The following is a 15,753-nucleotide window of genomic DNA, read 5'->3' as shown; positions in this document are numbered from 1 at the left end:
AAAAGAAAAGAACACATTACTCAATCATAGTCTTCAGCAAGTATACAAACTCATTGGAAAACTAGACTCTACCAATACGAATTAGCAAATTCAAAATCAAAACCTAAAATCTTCACTACCTAAAACTAAATAATAATCATGTAAATTAGAAGCAAAAGCACACCTCTTTGATAAAGAATTCTTATTAGTTTGCTTTGCTCATATAGCAAGACTAAACCTTCAAAATAGGCTAGAAACTACTTGATAATATCTTCTTGAAAGAAATTAAAAGAAAAAAAATGTTAAATACTTTTTCCTTGATATGCAACAAGGCTAATAGGGTTTTCTTTATGAATTATTATATTACAACTAACATTCTTAGTTGTAATGTTAAGATCGGTAATCTTTTGAGTAACTAAATCGAACCAAACTAGTCCACCGTCTTTTTTCTTAAGCAACATATCACTCCTTTTTCCCATTCCAATTGGATACTTAAGATTCGGGAAAGATTCTATAGTGAAGATTTTAGTCCATGATTCTTTTACGCCAAATTCACCCAGGATATAAATGTGAAATGTAGACGTCCTTGTGGAATTTAATATCAAAGCAGTAGACCCATTTAATAACACCAAGTGTCTCCACCCATTAAGAAAATCAATAATATCTTCTATGTCAAATGGTATAGGTGTTGTAGTGAAAACCTCACGGTGCCAGTCAAATGACAACACATATGATTCATTACATTTATGTGTTGCAACTTTACACACCCGGTGAGACAATCCATTGATGTATACTTGTTCATTGCTCCAAAAATTAAGACTATGTTTCTTATCAACATCAAATTTTTTCCAAAAGTTATTTCTTAAACTATATATTTCACATACCAAGGGTTCACAATATACTTCTTCGTCTTCTACTGGCGGCTGATAAATGCATGTCACTTTATAGTCATCATCGACAGAGTCATAACCAAATCCCCAATTAAGATAACCTTTTTGATAACATTTGCGATGATTAATGCCACGAGGAATGAGTTTAAATTCCTTAGTACATGGATTCCACAATATAATATCCTTTTCGTATATAAAAGACAAACAAAAAATTCCATGAACACTACCCGAACCTAAAATACTAAAACCACAATCACAATATGGCTTATCTATTTTGACATTACTCACAAACCTCTCATCATAAAGAGGATACAACCCAAATCTATGATTGTGATAAGAATTGTAAAGTGGATGAAGGAGGACGCATGCATCATCATAATAAGAATGATACTTTGTGAATAAACTCTTGCGGTAGGTTTTCATGAAATAGGGGTTATCAGACAAGAGAGACCATGACTTGCATACACATTCAAATCGTTTCAAAGGTTTAATAGATAATTTTGAAAGAATGGAGAAGGCAATATCATGGTGGATATGTAATTGTTTCCTTACCTTTGTTGTCTTATTTGTCACAATCACACTCACACGTTTCTCCATCTTCTTCGAGCTAATTTGGTTGCAATTTGAAGCTAAACCAATTGAAAATTCACTCTCAAGCGTGAAGTAAATAGTATAGTATCTACTTGCTATTAGGTTATTTTCTTGACTCGGTATAGTTGATAGGGTTAGACTCAAGAGTTTAAAAACTTGTACCGGTTGTTGATATTTGACTATTTGAAGGGTTTTCAAAAATGCCTTGGATTTTATAAATATTTCAAAATAGTTCCTTAAATATCTCCGTGACTTTGTGAACAGTTTTGATGTCACGTTTAATTCCTAAGAAAATTAAGGAGAATTTATTTCTCAAAAAGAAAAACCGAATTGAAATATAAAAGGATTAAAATCAAGTTTCACTAATGATAAATATTACAAAAATATTTAAGCATGCAGTTAATTAAATGATGGAACACCGAATGAAATTTAGAACAGAGAAAAAAAATTAATTAAATGATTATGAAAAAAGATATATCTTAATATGAAAAAAAAAATTAATATCTATCTAATCGATCCGATAAAAAATATAAATCGGTCTAAAAAAACAAAAACCACAAAAACTTATAAAATCCCCACCGATCAAATTAAATTTGAGCTTGATTTTTCAAAATTTATCCCAACATAATCAAACCTCATGCACATATCTTATTAATTTATTGGTTCATATGATATATTGTATTAGTTTATTATAAGCTGATATTTAATACTATTTATTAGTTTAATTAATTACTTAATTTTTATTATTTATTTGTTTCAAATATAATCCTTCATCGCAATTTTGCAATTTAAAATTTTAATATATATTAGTTCAAATCTATTATTTTGTAATATTAATATTAATAAAAAATTTAGATATTAAAAAATTATTTAAATTAAACCATATAAATTTGATCTTTGAATCTACCATACGTCATCCTCGAACCAAGTTTCCACCTAGGGGAATAAGAGGGGTACTGACCTTTGTTAAGACACGGTCCTTAGAGAAGTATAATAAAACTTCGAGCGCGACCTCATGGAAAAAGTCGTGCCCTAGTGAAACGAACTCAGAACTAAAAGCAAAATTTCATAAAAAGGTAAAAACAATGGTAAGTAACAAACTAAAATGTACATTACAGAGAAAGAACGATAAAGGTTACATATTTATTGGATTCACATATGTCAGGTACAAGTAAGCCGGTAAAAAATACACATACACATGACTAATGCACCAAGGAAACCATTTTTTTGTCTTCAATGGCCTAGTCAATACGGACTTTCTCTCGACAGACCGGCCCAGTAGGATAAAAATATTCCCCCTTCTTCAGGGAAATTTAAAAGAGTTTTTAGTGATAAAGTAACTTTCCTTCAATAATTTAGATATCTCCTTGGACAAGGCAAGGATCTTGAGACGCATATCATAAAGGTTGTCCTCAACTTCAAAGACACCTCGAGCTCTTCTATAATTTTCAAGTAGGATCCAAGAATTATTTTGCTTCATCAATAGAAACTTCCACCTTAGGATCCAAGCATGTGTGGAAACTAAAGCTTAATTCTTTTTTATTACCTCTTGAGCCAGTAACTTCACCTTCTCAACTAGAGTGTCGGGATACACAAAAGGTTCCATGAAAATCTCTATACCAATAAATAAGGAAGACGCTTCCCGAATCTATTTTAGACTTCATTTATTTCAACGGTAAGGGATTTGACCCACCAGTTGAGCGCCTCTTTCTCCCTCCAAAGACGTTCTTGTTGGAAGACTTTCTAGCACCTGGCAGCTCCAAAGGCTATGACGGTAGATATGGTATGCCAAATCCTCCATCTCACTCTAGCAAACTTCTTTAGACTTATTAGAGAAGTAATAAAATTTTCATCAGAGTGGGAAGTTAGTATCACAGGAGGTAGCCCAGTTGGAACTAAAACATGCTCCTTAACAGACATCATTCAGGGACACTTGTGAAGCAGCCTTTCAACATTAATTTCTTAAAGTTAAGGGCTAGAAGCCAGACCTCCCATGCCCTCCCTGTTACGACAAGTGTAGACCATCATCTATCATTGACTAGTTAGGTGAAACCTGAACTTCCACTTGAACTAAGGAAGAAGTAATCCAAATAGTCGACCTGATTGATGTGTGTGAAGTAGATGCTCCCCCAGTAGACAGAGTATTTAGAATACTCACCAAAAGAGTGGTAGCTCAGAGATCCCTTTTCATATGTTGCATTGCTTCCTCACTCTTCTTCGCATCTTTATAGCCAATAAGGAAGGCATTAAAAAAGTAATTATTCAAGCAACAACAAAGGAAGTAAGATGTCCATGACATTTCCCAAAGATTGCCTTCCTCTCTCCCTCGGTTTTAAGATCCACCAGCTAGTGGGTCTTAATGAATATTTTCATCTGTTTCCTTGACGATGTGTCAAGTGGAACGATACCCCCAACATGACCAAGCTCCTTGTATAAAACCTCGGATGAAAGTTGTGAGCCAAGCCTATGAAAATATGTGGCTTTGTTTTGAGTTGAGTTTGTATAAAAGCCGTGTTTGTTTGTGTAAAGTTATTGGGGTGCCTGTTGCCTAAAAGATTAAATGACTATTATATCCTTCCCTTAGACTACCTGCCCTCTTTATGGTAGGGACAGTCTTATGGCGAACGATAACTCCGATGACCCTTTAAATTCAATGAAAGGACTTCCTACCCTCCTATGGTATGGATATCCCTGAAAAGCTAAACGAACAAATTTTAAAACTTAGGGTAGTTGCTACTAATTGCTTGCTCTAAATTCAAAGTCTTTTTCCCACTCTTTTCAAAATCAATTTTCAAAAAGGCTACGCTTATTTACAAGCTAAAGTCCTTAAACAAAATTATTTTTCCACACTTCAAACATTTTTGAAAACAAAGTGAGCTAAGCAATTAAGAGCCCATGGATAACCATGGATACAAATGGTGCTTTAAACCTTCCCTTTGTATAACCTACCCCCAAACTCAAAATATTTTTAAGGTCTTTTCCTATTCCTTTAGCCTTTCTATATATTGGATAAAATAAAAGTTGGTGGCGACTCTTACTATCCGCAATATTTCAAAAAAGTCAGTTCTCCCACCGTATTACAGAACTGGCGACTCTGCTGGGGATGCTTTCGAATAAAAGAGGGGTTACCTTAAAGTTTAGGATTCACTTAAATGTTTTCACTTGTTTGATTTGTTTGCTTTATCTTTAAAGGCTGTTTTGGGTATTCTGTTGTGTGAAAGATCCTACACCCGGATCTAGTGTACCTTAGGTATGTGGCAAGAGACCAAGGAGACTGTACGACATGTATCGTTATGGTTGATCTGGTGGCCACATTAGTGCGACGCTTTGGTTTGTCCTGATGGCCCTTGAATATGATCGAGGAGACGTTTGGCTACCGCGTGGTGTCATTAAGCATTAATTCGCCCTTAGAACCTTAGTTGAACTTGACTTTGGCTTATAGGAAGTAGTGAGATAGCTGGCTTTGGATTCCTAACTGAAGCCAATTGATACTCGATGCTACACTCATTGAGATTGGACTCTAGGGATGTTTTTGGATGGCCGATCGAGTGCCATGTTGAGATAATGCCCGCGAGAAAGATCAGGGATATGAGCACCATAGAACCCGGTTACTCTTTTAGGACAGGTTGAACCAACTAAACTCAAGAAAGGAGGGTATGCACCTATGGACTTCATGCAAGCCCTTAAACCTAAGGACTTTGTGTGACTTGTTTGTGTTTGTTATCTACTTGACATCATAACATCATAACATCATGACATCATGGCATATCATCTCCTCTAACGATTTCAAGGACCAAGAAATTTATCTTTGTTCTGTTTTGTAGGACATGGCTTTCGCTACTAGGGATTACATACGACTCAACTTCATGGGGATACCTTCTGAGCTTAAGGAGCTGGTTTCAAAGGTTCCTGGAGATTCTCAATTTGCCGAAAGACATGGTTATCTACTCCGACTGGTCACCTCTAAGTTTGAAGAAGATATGATGAGAGTCCTATGCCAGTTCTTTGATCCTGAACATCATTGCTTCACGTTCCCGGATTACCAATTGGTACCTACCATGGAGGAGTTCTCGGATTTACTTGGTATACCCATCCCTTATCAGTTACCTTTCACCGGTTTGGAGGACACTCCAAAACCCGAGACTATTGCTGCTGCATTACACCTGAAGAGATCAGACATTACCTCCAATTGGGAAGCAAAGAATGGGGTTGAAGGTTTCTTGGCCAAGTTCTTATTTGGGAAAGCTCGACAATTCTTGAAAGCTATGAGTTACCATGCCTTTGAAGATATACTAGCTTTATTAATGTACAGTTTGGTATTGTTTCCTAATCCTGATCAGTTCATAGATGTGCACGCCATTAAGATATTCCTGACTCGCAATCCGGTGCCTACTTTACTCGGAGATATTTTGCACTCACTCCACACCCGTACCATGAAGAAGCGAGGAACCCTCATGTGTTGTACGCCTCTTATAGCCAGGTGGTTTATTTCACACCTTCCTCGTTCAGTGTTAAGAAATGATCAAAAGATGCAATGGTCACGAAGGATTATGTCACTTTCTCATTTAGATATCCGTTGGCATGTCATATCTCAGGAGTACGTCACTATTATTGACCATTGTGGGAAATTCCCTAATGTGCCATTCCTTGGCATTAGAGGGGGAATCACCTACAATCCTTCATTAGCCCTACGTCAATTTGGGTATGCTCGCAGGGATGGTCCTCACAACATGATTATCAAAGGGGTTGTTTTCAACTACGAAGAAGATGTTCAAAACCAGTGTCGGGAGTTCATACGCGCTTGGAACAAAGTGTACAAGGTTGATAGCAAGAGTTGGGGTCAAAAGAACTCCATTCCTGTAGAGCCTTATCTCAGATGGGTGCGTACTCGTGCTCAGCATTTTGTTATGCCATATCCCTATGTCAGACCTGTGATTGTGGAACCAGAGTATGAAGAAAAGGTTCCTCTGGTTATTCTTCATCCGGTTATGCCCACTGATTTAGAAGAGCTACAAAGGTCATGGGTTCAGTTGAAGGAAGAAAGAGATACTTTTGAGGCCCAATTCCGTGCTAAAGAGAAGCAAGTGTTAGAGCTCACGAAACAACTTCATGCAGAGCAAAGCGTCAACAATTTCCTTGGGTCAAAGAGAAAGCGTCCATGGGAAACTTGAAGAAGTTTTTATTTTATTATTATTATTTAGTTGTTTATTTATTCCTTTCCCTTGTAAGCCTAAAAATGGCAAAAAAAAACAATAATTGCAATTTAATTACTACTAATAAGAGTTGTTTCTTTTCTTTTGTTTAAATAAATTTAAATTTCAAGGTCCTTGAAAACATTGCATACGCATACGCATACCATTCATAAACATTGCATCACAGGTTTTTTATAACAGGTCTCTCATCTTTTCGCTGTTTATTTCAGTAAGGAAATGGATCTCGAACAATCCGTCAAGAATCTCCAAGCTCAGAATGCTGAGTTCCAAGTTTGATCCTGAATTTGTCCAAGGGGCAAGATGAGCTGAAATCCTTTCTAACTAAGAAGGAGAAGAAGACCAAGAAATCGGTAGGTGTTTTCAACATGGGAAGAAGGTTCAGAGGCCCTCTCAAAAGGGCCAAAGAAGTTGAAACCCACGAAGACGACGACCATGAGGATAGTGTTAGTATCAAGACTGATGCGAAGAGCAATGTTGGTTCTGCTAAGCAAGATGATGAAGAAGGAGACTACTACTATGAGGAGGAATGCCCTGAAGAGAAATACAAGCAATTGGAGGAACGTATGAAGGCTATGGAAATATAGAAGGTACCTGGGCTGGATTTTGAGGATCTAGGGCTCATCTCTGGAGTCGTTATCCCTCAAAAATTCAAGACTCCAACCTTTGCTAAGTATGACGGAGTCTCTTGTCCTAAACTGCACCTGAAATCCTATGTGAGGAAGATTCAGCCTCATACTGCTGACAAGATGCTATGGATCCACTTTTTCCAAGAGAGCTTATCCGGAACCCAACTCGAATGGTACTATCATCTGGACGGTGCCAACATTCATAACTGGGAAGACTTGGCTGTTGCTTTCTACAAGCAATACCAATACAATGCTGATCTTGCGCCTACTCGTACTCAATTGCAAAACATGACTATGGGCTCGAAAGAGAGTTTCAAGGAGTATGCTCAGAAGTGGAGAGATTTGACTGGAAGAGTTCAACCCCCTTTGGCTGACAGAGAGTTGGTTGACATGTTCATGGGTACGCTGACTGGTCCGTTCTATAGTCACCTACTGGGTAGTTCATCCTCTGGTTTTACGGAGCTCATATTGACTGGAGAGCGTGTTGAGAGTGATATTCAAAGTTGGAAGATTCAGGTAGGTGCTACAAAGAAGCCATATCATGGAAAGAATGAGACTAACGCTGTGCACAGTCAGAAGGTTCGTAATAAGAATGATCAGAACCAATCTGTTGGGGCCGTCCTAATCTCTACACCAGCGTCTTAACAGACCTCCAGACAAGGGTATCAGCGCAGAACAGACAGACCTAGAAGACAGTTTACCCCGATCAACATGCGTTTGTCTCAAGTCCTGTAACATCAATTGAAGGCTAACTTGATCATCACGAAGGATCCTCCGAAGATTGTCAACACTGCAAATCCAACTTATGATCCTAAGGCTACATGTGCTTATCATTCCAATGCTCCTGGACACCATGCGGATAATTGTTGGGCACTGAGGAACAAAGTCCAGGATATGATAGAATCTGGTGAAATCGAGTTCGACGCTCCAGAGACTCCTAATGTCATCACTGCTCCTATGCCAAAACACGATAAGACTATTAATGCTATCATGGATGTGGTCTATGTCCATGATGTGAGAGATCTGTCAACTCCTCTCCCGGTCATCAAGAGAAAGCTGCTGCAAGCCGGTTTATTTCCGGGTTGCGATGTAGGTTGTTACTATTGCGCGTCCCAATCCAATGGTTGTGAGAATCTAAAAAGAGGAATTCAAGGCTGGATGGATCGTTGCACTACCATGTTAGAAAAGATTCCTTCTGTAGAAAATTTGTGTGAAGGTCTCTCCCGTGGCTTGAAGATTGAAGACGTATCAGTAATTTCTAAAGCTCCATTGAAGATCCCTACTAAGGCTCCATTCAAGATTTCTGCTGAACCCCGTGTGGCTCCTGTGATCATCACTAAGCCTGGCCCAATTCCATATTCTTCTGATAAGGCTATCCCTTGGAATTATGGTGCCGAGGTCTATATCCAGGGAGTCAAACAAGAGCCTGTAGTTGACAAGGCTGTTGAAGACACTAATCCTGATGTGGGTAATATTGCTGGAACTAGTAAAGTAACAAGGAGAGGAAGAGTGTTTTCTCCAGAAATCTCTCCAAACACTGTTGCACATGCCGGTACCCCTATTCCTAATCAGAATACTGATACCCAAGATAAAGGACCGTTGCTTGAACCCATCCAGACACCAGCTGAGACTGTTATTGAAAATCCATCTCCTGAAGAAGCAAATGAGTTCTTGAAGATCATCCGCAAGAGTGATTATGACATTGTTGAACAGATGGGGCATACTCCCTCCAAGATCTCTATGCTGTCATTCCTAAGTTGTTTCAAGACTCACGCTAAAGCTATGATGAAGTTTCTAGAGGCTGCCCATGTGCCACAAGAGGTTTCTGTCACTCAACTTGAGAATTGTATTTCAAATCTGACGACAGACAATTACCTCGGATTTTCTGATGCTGATCTAAGTCCCAGTGGAAAGAATCATAACAAGGCTCTCCACATCTCCATTGAATGTGGGGGAACCACTCTGGCCCATGTATTAGTTGACAATGGTTCGTCTATGAATGTGCTACCCAAGATGGTATTGGACAAACTCAACCCCAAAGGAATCGTGCTGAAATCCAGTGATGTGATAGTAAAAGCTTTCGATGGTTCGATGAGTACGGTATATGGCGAAGTTGAGCTCCCAATCCGAGTAGGTTCTCAGACTTTCAACACTGTGTTCTATGTGATGGACATCCATCCCGCTTATTCTTGTCTGATTGGACGCCCTTGGATACATGGGGCAAATGCCGTGACTTCAACTCTGCATCAAAAACTGAAATACCCAGCGAAAGGCAAGATCGTCACTGTGTATGGCGAGGAAGAATACGTGGTGAGCTTTATAGATGAGACCAAGTATGTTGAGTTTACTGGAGAAGCCTTCGAATCTCCCCGTCAGGCGTTTGAATTGGTCCCTCAAGTGGTTCCTGAGGCTAAGCCTGCCCACACTATTCCTAAAGTTACTAGAATTCCTCCTACAATGGCCTCTCTGAAAGATGCTAGGGCAGTGGTTGAAGAAGGTGGTTGTACTATCTGGGGACAACTCCCTGATATTCCTTACAAATCCAACAAATAGGGTTTAGGCTGCACTATCAAAGATCAGAATGGAGAACAACACTCTCTTCCAGAAGGTTTGACATTGTCTCTATTGTTGAAAGTATATTGGAGTACTTTTTCGTTTATATCGTTTCCACAGGGATTATTGCGATACTACTGCCGTTCTATAGTTTATGTTGCGTTGAGTTAAGGTTACTTTGGTTTTGGGTTTGTAAAGGATCATTCAACAATTTAGTAGCAAGGAGTAAAATTAAGAAAGTTCTAAGTTTAAAAGAATGTATCAAGATTCGATTTCACTGACCTAACTTTCTTTGTCAACCTATAAATATATATATATATATATATGAAATTGTTAACGATCAATATAATTACGTATCGAAGTCTATACCATCCGTGTCCGCAACGATATAGCTAGATTTACCGTATTGTTTAATCGCCGATTTCTCCACCGCTTAAACAATACAAATAACGTTTTATAAACCGATACAAAGTAAACATCAAACGCTAAATCCATGTCTGCAATTCATAGTTTGATGGATGATAAAATTAGGTCAAGATACAAACATTGATGTCTCAAACATTTATACCATAGAAAAGCTTTAATAAAAAAACTGAACTATCTATATTGATCATCACTTGTTCATACACATATATTCACAAGAAAAACATACAAAAGTAAAGGAGGATTACATCTTGTCTTGATACAAAAGAGATTTAGCTATCCATAGACATGGTAGCTTGCTCAATAAGGTAAGGATGAAGAATAACATGCATCTACGGCGATTAATCGACGATCAAAGCTTTGATTCTTCACTTCTCAGTTTGCTACAGTAGATAATGATGTATTGAGCTCTCCAAAAGATCAAGAAGACTCCAAAATATCTGATATGCTCTTTATATAACAATTCTGTTTTCTATCCAGGGCGCGTCGCGCTCTCAAGGGCACATCCCGCCAGGTCACTTGCAGATCAAACCGCCCAAACGCGCCATGCGCGCTTTTCTCTGCTGGAAGCTTCACAAAATATCTAAATCCAGGGCGCGACGCGCCCTATTACCGCGCGACGCGCGCTATGCTCTGCCTACCAGACTTCAATCATGGCCAAAACAAGCTCAAAACTTCCAAAATTTGCTAAGACCTACAAAATCATAACTAAAAAACATATTAACATGAAATTAAAGCTAAAATTATAAACTACAAATAGTTATATAAAACTACAGGGAATTATACGAATACTCGATAAAATCGGTCGAAAGGTGCCGCAAATTAAACTTGATATTAACACAATTTGGCACCTAACATCTATCTCCTATAGTCAGGAGTAATTGCCATTTCTAGTTTTGTTTTGCTTTCCTTTATGTTTTCCCAGTTTTATTTTTTGTATTTCAATAAACAATAAACTTTAAAGCCGTGTGTCTTTTCCGGGGCATAACGGTCCGTTTGTTAGGGCTTGTCATTTCATAAGCATATTTTCATTCAATAAAGCATTGGACGTTTCGTATTTAAATTTTTCTCTTTCTTTACTTTTCTTTATTTTCAAAATAGCTATGTGTTCTTACACACACCCTCATAATACACTGTAGATCCATATCCACTCTGGATCCCATTGATAACGACTCTGCTATTGCCAACTATGACTTTAAAAATCCGATCTACCAAGCTGAGGACGAAGGTGAAGTCGATTATGAAGTGCCTAGAGAACTTGCTAGATTGCTAGAGCAAGAAGAAAAGACTATAAAGCCGCATGAAGAGCCAATTGAGGTTGTGAATATAGGTACCGACGAAGAAAAGAAACAAATCAAGATAGGGGCTGAGCTAGAAGAGGGTGTCAAACAGAGATTGATCCAGATGCTACGAGACAATGTTGAGATATTTGCTTGGTCTTACGAAGACATGCCGAGGCTCGATACTGATATTGTGGTTCACCGTCTACCTATCAAAGAAAACATTCCTCCGAAGATCAAGGAAGAGGTTGAGAAACAGTTCAATGCCAGTTTCTTGAAGGTTGTGAGCTATCTACCATGGATTGCTAATATAGTCCCAGTACCTAAGAAAGACGGAAAGGTCAGAATGTGTGTAGACTATAGAGATTTGAATCGAGCAAGTCCCAAGGATGATTTTCCCCTACCACATATTGATATCCTAGTTGATAGTACTGCGCAATGCAAAGTGTTTTCCTTCATGGATGGTTTTTCAGGTTATAACCAGATTAAGATGGCACCCGAAGATATGGAAAAGACAACTTTCACTACTCCTTAGGGCACCTTTTGTTACAAAGTCATGCCGTTTGGGTTGAAGAATGCAGGGGCAACATATCAGCGTGCAATGGTAGCACTATTCCATGATATGATTCACAAAGAAATAGAGGTCTGTGTTGATGATATGATTGTGAAATCCAACACTGAAGAAGAACATCTGGTCCACCTGCAGAAATTGTTTGATAGGTTGAAGAAATACAAGTTGAGACTGAATCCAAACAAGTGTACTTTTGGGGTGAGGTCTGGTAAGTTACTAGGGTTCGTTGTTATTAGTAAAGGTATTGAAGTTGATCCTGCCAAAGTAAAAGCCATACAAGAAATGCCTGCTCCACGGAATGAGAAAGAAGTTAGAGGGTTCTTGGGACGTTTGAATTACATTGCCTGGTTTATTTTCCATCTGACCGCTACTTGTGAGCTAATATTCAATTTACTGAGGAAAGATCAAGCAGTGAAATGGAATGACCAATGTCAAGAAGCTTTTGACAAAATTAAGAAGTACCTTCAGGAACCTCTGATTATGATACCACCCGTTGAAGGAATACCTCTAATTATGTACTTAACAGTGTTGGAGAGTTCAATGGGGTGCGTACAGGGGCAACATGACGAGTCTGGTCGAAAAGAGCATGCAATATACTACCTTAGCAAAAAGTTTACCGACTGTGAAACAAGATACTCACTACTCGAGAAAACTTGCTGCGCTTTGGCATGGGCTGCTCGCCGACTGAGACAGTATATGTTGAACCATACCACTTTGTTGATCTCTAAAATGGACCCTATCAAGTATGTGTTTGAGAAGCCCGCTCTCTCCAGACGAATAGCAAGATGGCAAATGATACTAACAGAATACGACATTCTATACACAACACAAAAAGCAATCAAAGGAAGTGTTGTGGCATACCACTTATCTCAGCAAGCTGTAGACGACTATCAATCCATGAGTTTTGAATTTCCAGATGAGGATGTTATGCTTGTTACTGATTGTGAACAACCTGGTCCAGATGAAGGACCTGAACCAGGATCCCGATGGACCATGGTTTTTGACGGAGCTTCGAATGCACTCGGTAATGGTATTGGCGCTGTGATTATCTCTCCAGCAGGTCGACGCACTCCATTTACAGCAAGACTGTGTTTCGACTGTACCAACAATATGGCTGAGTATAAAGCGTGTATCTTAGGTCTCAGAGCTGCTATTGACTTAAGAATCAAGTTCTTGGAAGTATATGGGGATTCAGCTTTAGTGATTAGCCAAATCAAGGGAGAATGGGACACGAAGCACCCTAATCTCATGCCTTACAAGGATCTGGTGTTATCTTTAATTACCTACTTCGAAGAGATTACTTTTGAACACATTCCCCGAGAAGAGAATCAATTAGAGGATGCATTAGCTACTATGTCATCCATGTTCAAGGTCAGATGGGACAATGAGGCTCCTATGGTTATTATTGAAAGGCATGATGAACCGACATACTGTTACGAGATAGCTACTGAAGAGGTTGAAGAAAAACCATGGTTTTATGAAGTAAAAAGATATCTCGAAGCTCAGGAATATCCTGAAGGGGCATCTATCAATGACAAGAAGTTCTTATGAAGATTTTCTTCCAAGTTCTTTCTGAGCAATGAAACCTTATACAAGCGCAATCATGATTCAACTCTGCTTCGTTGTGTGAATAAGAAAGAAGCAGAAGAGATTATGGAAGATATACATGACGATATCTTTGGAACTCATTCTAGTGGACACAATATGGCTAAAAAGATTCTGAGAGCGGGTTACTACTAGTCCACTATGGAAACTGACTGCCATCAGCATTCCAGAACTTGTCACAAGTGCCAAATCTATGCTGACAAAGTACATGTACCTCTAGTTCCACTAAATGTTCTGACTGCTCCTTGGCCTTTTGCAATGTGGGGCATTGATATGATCGGGGAAATCAAACCTACTGCTTCTAATGGACATCGTTTCATCCTTGTGGCCATTGATTACTTCACCAAATGGGTAGAAGCTGCTTCTTTTGCTTCTGTTACTAAGAATGTGGTGGCCCGTTTCATTAAGAATAACCTTATTTGTCGGTATGGCATCCCCGAAAGGATTATCACAGATAATGGTACCAACCTAAACAACAAGATAATTACTGAACTTTGCACGCAATTCAAGATCAAACACCGTAATTCTTCTCCTGATAGACCAAAGATGATTGGCGCAGTGGAGGCCGCCAACAAGAACATAAAGAAGATTGTACAGAAGATGACAATGACTTATAAGGATTGGCATGAGATGTTACCATTTGCTCTTCATGGTTACCGCACTTCGACACGTACTTCAACCGGGGCAACCCCGTTTTCACTAGTCTATGGCATGGAAGCAGTATTACCGATTGAAGTTCAGATTCCATCTATGAGGATCATGAAGGATGCAGAGTTAGATGAAGATGAATGGATCTAGACTCGACTAGACCAGATAAACCTAATTGATGAAAAGAGACTTGCGTCTGTTTGTCATGGGCAGTTATATCAGAAGCGTATGATCAAGGCATTCAACAAAAGAGTCAAGCAACAAGCATACCAGACTGGTGACTTGGTAATAAAGCGAATCATCCTACCACAAGGTGATCCTAGGGGCAAGTGGACTCCCACATATGAGGGACCATTCGTAATCAAGAAGATATTCTCTGGAGGAGCAAGGATACTCACTACTATGGACGACGAAGACTTTCCGCACCCTGTGAATGCAGACATAATCAAAAAATACTACGCATAAATAAGACCCGCTAGGTCGACGTACCTAGGCAAAAGTAAGGGCATCCCGGCGAACCAAAAGGGTTCGGGCAAAAGTTAGGGATATATATAAAAGAATTGTACACCCGGCAAGTTGAAAACCCGAAAGGGCGACTTGGGCAAAAAAGGGTATCCTGGTAGGCTGAAAACCTGAAAAGGCGACCTAGGCAAAAGTTAAGGATTGAAGCGTACGACTATGTCTCGTTCAGATCACTCATCATTCAGCTTTATTACCAATATCAAGTTCAAATGACACCGACCAATTCAATCACCTTTCTCCAACAAGCAAGGGATGAGATGCTTGAAGACATAATGGCAATATTAGAATTAAAACTCAATAGGATCATTTTCACATAGCTATCTTTTTTTTACTTTGTACCTTTTTCAAAAAAAAAAAACACACAACGTTGTCCTCTTATCATTTTTTGCCTATTCATGGCTCTCTCTTAATACAAGTCATTTTATTTTCTACTCTCCTGAGTCTTTCTTTCTTTCTCGAATGCGCAAACGTCTAACGATAATCTTGAACGAACATATGCATATGAACATGATTAACATTTATCTTTTCCTTTTCAAAATATCTGTATGTTTGTAAAAGACAGGAAAGGCAATTAGACAATGTCTAAGTAGTCCAGAAGTTCTCCCTCAGAGTCAATCATCTGGAGGGATCCCCACAGAGTAATCATTAAAATTTCTCTTCCCAATAGAGATTCAATTCCCCAACAAAGTTTACATCTTCGACACTGCCAGCTCACCGATACTTCTCTTTTCTTCAAACAGGGTTATTCATCTCTCTTATCCCCAGTCAGGGCACATCAAGATCAATCATTCGAATTGCTTTCATCCCCATGCAAAAATCATAAATTCCCAGCTGTATATTTTCAAAACAAGA

General features: G+C 38.8%; 1 protein-coding gene across 1 annotated transcript; it reads right to left on the bottom strand.

Moving 5' to 3' along the window:
- Positions 1-281: 281 nt before the first annotated feature.
- On the bottom strand, positions 282-1,466 carry LOC131658725 (F-box/kelch-repeat protein At3g06240-like). The gene has a single exon (XM_058927991.1). It carries the CDS (start codon positions 1,464-1,466, stop codon positions 282-284), a length of 1,185 nt encoding a protein of 394 aa, XP_058783974.1.
- Between the last annotated feature and the right edge of the window lie 14,287 nt (positions 1,467-15,753).

Source organism: Vicia villosa, linkage group LG3 (genome assembly GCF_029867415.1).
Source record: "Vicia villosa cultivar HV-30 ecotype Madison, WI linkage group LG3, Vvil1.0, whole genome shotgun sequence".
In the NCBI taxonomy this organism is placed as follows: domain Eukaryota; kingdom Viridiplantae; phylum Streptophyta; class Magnoliopsida; order Fabales; family Fabaceae; genus Vicia; species Vicia villosa.
Note: the sequence above shows the minus strand (reverse complement) of the source record. Positions and strands in the feature narration are given on the sequence as shown.